The following is a 3774-nucleotide window of genomic DNA, read 5'->3' on the forward strand; positions in this document are numbered from 1 at the left end:
ATAAAAATACGGAGAATAAGGGGGAAGTAGTTGTATTTTACAAATGGTAATAAATATGTTTGTTTTAACAAGAACTCAAACGTTTTAATATCCCGTCACATATATATTCTTTAAAACTACCTTTTCGCCTGAAATAATTTGGAATACCTAATAGGTTTTTATCAATGTTAATTATTTAAAAGTTAAATCCAATTTTTATGTTTGTTTCATTGTGGATCGTCTTTACGTTTTACGCATCACTGCAATTGATAAAATTATTCAGAGCAATTACCGTTATTGTTATTTTAAATTTCAGAATCGTTTTCATTTTTGTATTTGGGACATAGTACTTAACTACAACTAAAAGAAGTTCACTAAATCAGCAAAACGTTTCAGACGATCATTTTTATTGAAAACAATGATCTTCATTGGGAATTATTTATTGAAGTTTCGGTTAAATTAAATTAATGTTCTTCATTTCCAAACGTAGTGTAGCAGCGTTATTTTTATTGAACTTTCATTTCTTGTTTTTTGAATATTCCCCAGTTTATGGGGTGAAAATATCGATTTTCCGTTTTCACCTGTCTGTTTGTTAGCGAATTTTAATGCAAATATTCTCCGAAACTTTTTTTTTGGTGTATTTTGAGTCTGTTATATAGATTTTTTCCGTTCATCTTCATCAAAAATCGTGTAATGTAAATGTAAAATTTTGCTTAGAATTTATCTTGTGGTTTCATAACTTTTTCTGTTTAGAATTTTTTAAATCTTGTCTACTTGTGTGATGTTGAATAACACCGTTTTTAAAAATTAGTATGTATAAAGTTGATGTTAACTTCTGCGGTAGTGTTTCTTTATGTACACAAAAAATTCATGTGTTTTTTGTTGCAGTGGGTTCGTAAATAAAGATGAGGTATTCGCGTAATTGTAGCAGAAGAAGCCTAAAGGTTAGAATTTTTCATTGATTTTAAATTTGATGATTTTTTTTTGTCTTATTTTTGTTTTATCAAAAAAATGTGTGACGTTTTTTGTTACATATTTTAGAGGTATTTTATTTATTTTTTATGCACTCTTTGTCTTATGTGCGTATGTTTAGACAATTTTGTCCTTTCGATTCGAGACGACTTTTTTCGTACTCTAGGGATCATAAAACGTCGAAAACATATAAAAGTGGCCATTTGTCCGATGCACTATAACTGTGGCGTACGAGTCCGTTTTGAGTTTTTACCTAACCGGCCAAATTTTTGCAAAAACATAATGCACGGTATAATAACAGTTTACCGTTATCGTAAGGCATCCCGGACGTGGCGCGTTCGATTCCAAACTTGGCCTTTCGTTTTTTCTTTTTTTTTTTTTTCCTCGCATTGTGTATTATCATTATCAATGTTTATGACGTCATAATAAAATTTTTATTGATGAAATAACCCCACTTTCTCGAAAAGGTGAGAATACGCCCTTCTTTATTTAAAAATGTAAAACCTTCTAAGGGGCGTCAAATGTCGTTTTTTAAGAATGTAAAACCTCCTCGGGGGTCCCAGCTGTTTTTTTTTTTTTTAATATAAAGCATTCTCGGGGGTTCCTAATGTCTTTTTTTTAATGTGAAACCTCCTCGGGGCTTCCAACTGTTTTTTTTTTAATGTAAAACTTCGTGTTGAAGTAAAAATTTCTGCTCTGCTACACTATTTTCAATGATAATTTTAGAAACTTCAATTTCGTAGCAGTTCTCAAAGACAAAATTTTAGACATGTTAAAGTATAGTACTTTTCAACGGTCAAGACTGACCTGACCTTAGGCGTCATTTTTGGAACATAAAAAACTAGACAAAAATTGTTTTCAATTAATATATTTAACCCGAAAACAAATTAATAGTTTAAAAAAGAAATCAAAATAAAATAATAAATGCCTTTATACAATGAACGAAAGAAAACGCATAAACTATCGTTTCCAATACTGATACTCGCTTTCTTTTTCTTTGTCTTCGTCTTCTTCGTCATCTTGAAGCAAATCGTCTTCAGTGGTTTCGGAACAAAACTAAAAAAATGCGGTGTTTAACACAAATCAATAAAAGAAGTTCATGTCTTACGCTTATGTCTTCCTCTCCTTCAGATGAAGATTCTTCAGTTAATCTGTTTTCTTCAGATTCTGACATTGAAGATTTAGAAGAAGTTGGTCTGGATATCAGCTGATTGGTAATTGGTTCGGTACACCACGTGACTGATAATATCCGATCCTAAAAGCATAGATAAGTAGATCTACATCTGATATAAAATAATGTTTGTCGTATTTCTCATTCTCGTAATAAATAATTAATTTTTAGCAGCAACTTCTAAAGACAACGTAGACAAACAATATTTGAGTACTTACATGAAAGTGTTTTCCTTGCAACATTGCCATCTCTGCCTCTTTCCGCGTTTTGTAGGTCAAAGTCGTACTAGACAAAGTGGGGCCAACAGTATAGTCGATGATTTCCCCAACAAGCTAAAAAATAGGTACATAATCAACAATTCGCTTTCACCAAAACAAATAAAATTACCTGAAAATGAAGTAAGACACTTTCTTGTTCTTCAGTTTCATATCCAGAAACCAGCAATCTGGTGGGTCTGCGATCTACTGTCTGATTTGGAGACGACGTTTTGTTCACGGAGTTAGTGTTACTTCTCAAACGTAGCCGCAGATCTTCGTTTGCCTTCTTTTGAAGTCTTGATTTTACTTCTCCGATCGACTGTACCAGATCTTTGTTGCCAATACGGATGACTTTTTCCATTTTTTTTATTATCTTCAGCAGGTAGTCACGTTGAGGTCCAGCTGGAACTATTTTAAGACCATTTTAAACAGAATATTCAATATGAGCAGGAATGGTACTTATTTCCTCATAGAATGAAATTCATTCAAGAAGAAAGTAAAGCACCTTCCCATCCGCTTAGTACACAGCATTTTTTCTTCAACTATGCGTACACGTTTCTTACGTATGCTCGTGTAATAAACATAAATCTGAATAGTCGCAGAAAAAGGATTTTAACAAGCCACACTTACGTTTTTCCATTTTTGCAAGGAGAATTTTCTGTTGCGAAAACTGTTTCTCCAACAGTTCACATTTCCTCCTTATAACATTATTTTTCATCTTTAATATGTCCGTTCTAAACGTGTTTTTATTTTTCTGGAGTTTCACTTTGGCTGCCAATAGTTCTTGATTCTTCTTGATAGCCGTGAGCACTTGCGTCTTGGAATCAGCAGTGAAATTGGGTTGTTGGTAGAAACCGACGGCGGGATATTGAAACACCTGCTTGTTGTCCATTATGGCACGTGTTGGGTGGAAAAGTATCCTGCCAAAAATCAAAATTGTTTTCACTTCTAATATATTCAATTTCAACATGCAACTAACTAACAAAGACTTAGTAATGTAGTTTATCCATAGATATGTAGTCTGTACTGTGTCTAAATATATGGTGGTTTTATGATTTTGTAACAATGTTAAAATAATAGTAAAACTTACCTAAACTATAATATAATATCGTAGCAAAACTCTGGACACTTAACTACTTCACACACAGGTAGCACTTCAACACTTTGCGATGCAAACACCAAATGAAAAATTTTGAAAAATTTCTTCAAATTTATAGCACTATTTTCTTGTTTTTGGCCAATGAAAACATGTTTTTGTGTAGAAGGGGGAAGGTACATAATAACTTTATCTCTCCTTAATGTGGTTACAGGGAAGAAGTAATTAGCACTGCATGACCATTGTTGACGCCTCTACCTGAACCACCCAAGATAAGCCTCTTATCATTTAACTGTTCA

The 3774-nt window shown here is 32.7% G+C and overlaps 1 protein-coding gene across 1 annotated transcript; it reads right to left on the reverse strand.

The window, feature by feature from the left end:
- Positions 1-1841: 1841 nt before the first annotated feature.
- Positions 1842-3271, reverse strand: LOC135138671 (zinc finger protein swm-like). The gene is made up of 5 exons (XM_064068646.1): positions 3010-3271; positions 2510-2787; positions 2341-2454; positions 2060-2206; positions 1842-2007 (listed from the first exon to the last, which is right to left on the reverse strand). The coding sequence occupies exons 1-5, from the start codon at positions 3269-3271 to the stop codon at positions 1912-1914; spliced, it is 897 nt and encodes a 298-aa protein (XP_063924716.1). The 3' UTR covers positions 1842-1911.
- Between the last annotated feature and the right edge of the window lie 503 nt (positions 3272-3774).

This window comes from Zophobas morio, unplaced genomic scaffold, assembly GCF_036711695.1.
Source record: "Zophobas morio isolate AGI-343-1 ecotype UQ-CSIRO unplaced genomic scaffold, CSIRO_AGI_Zmor_V1 ptg000030l, whole genome shotgun sequence".
In the NCBI taxonomy this organism is placed as follows: domain Eukaryota; kingdom Metazoa; phylum Arthropoda; class Insecta; order Coleoptera; family Tenebrionidae; genus Zophobas; species Zophobas morio.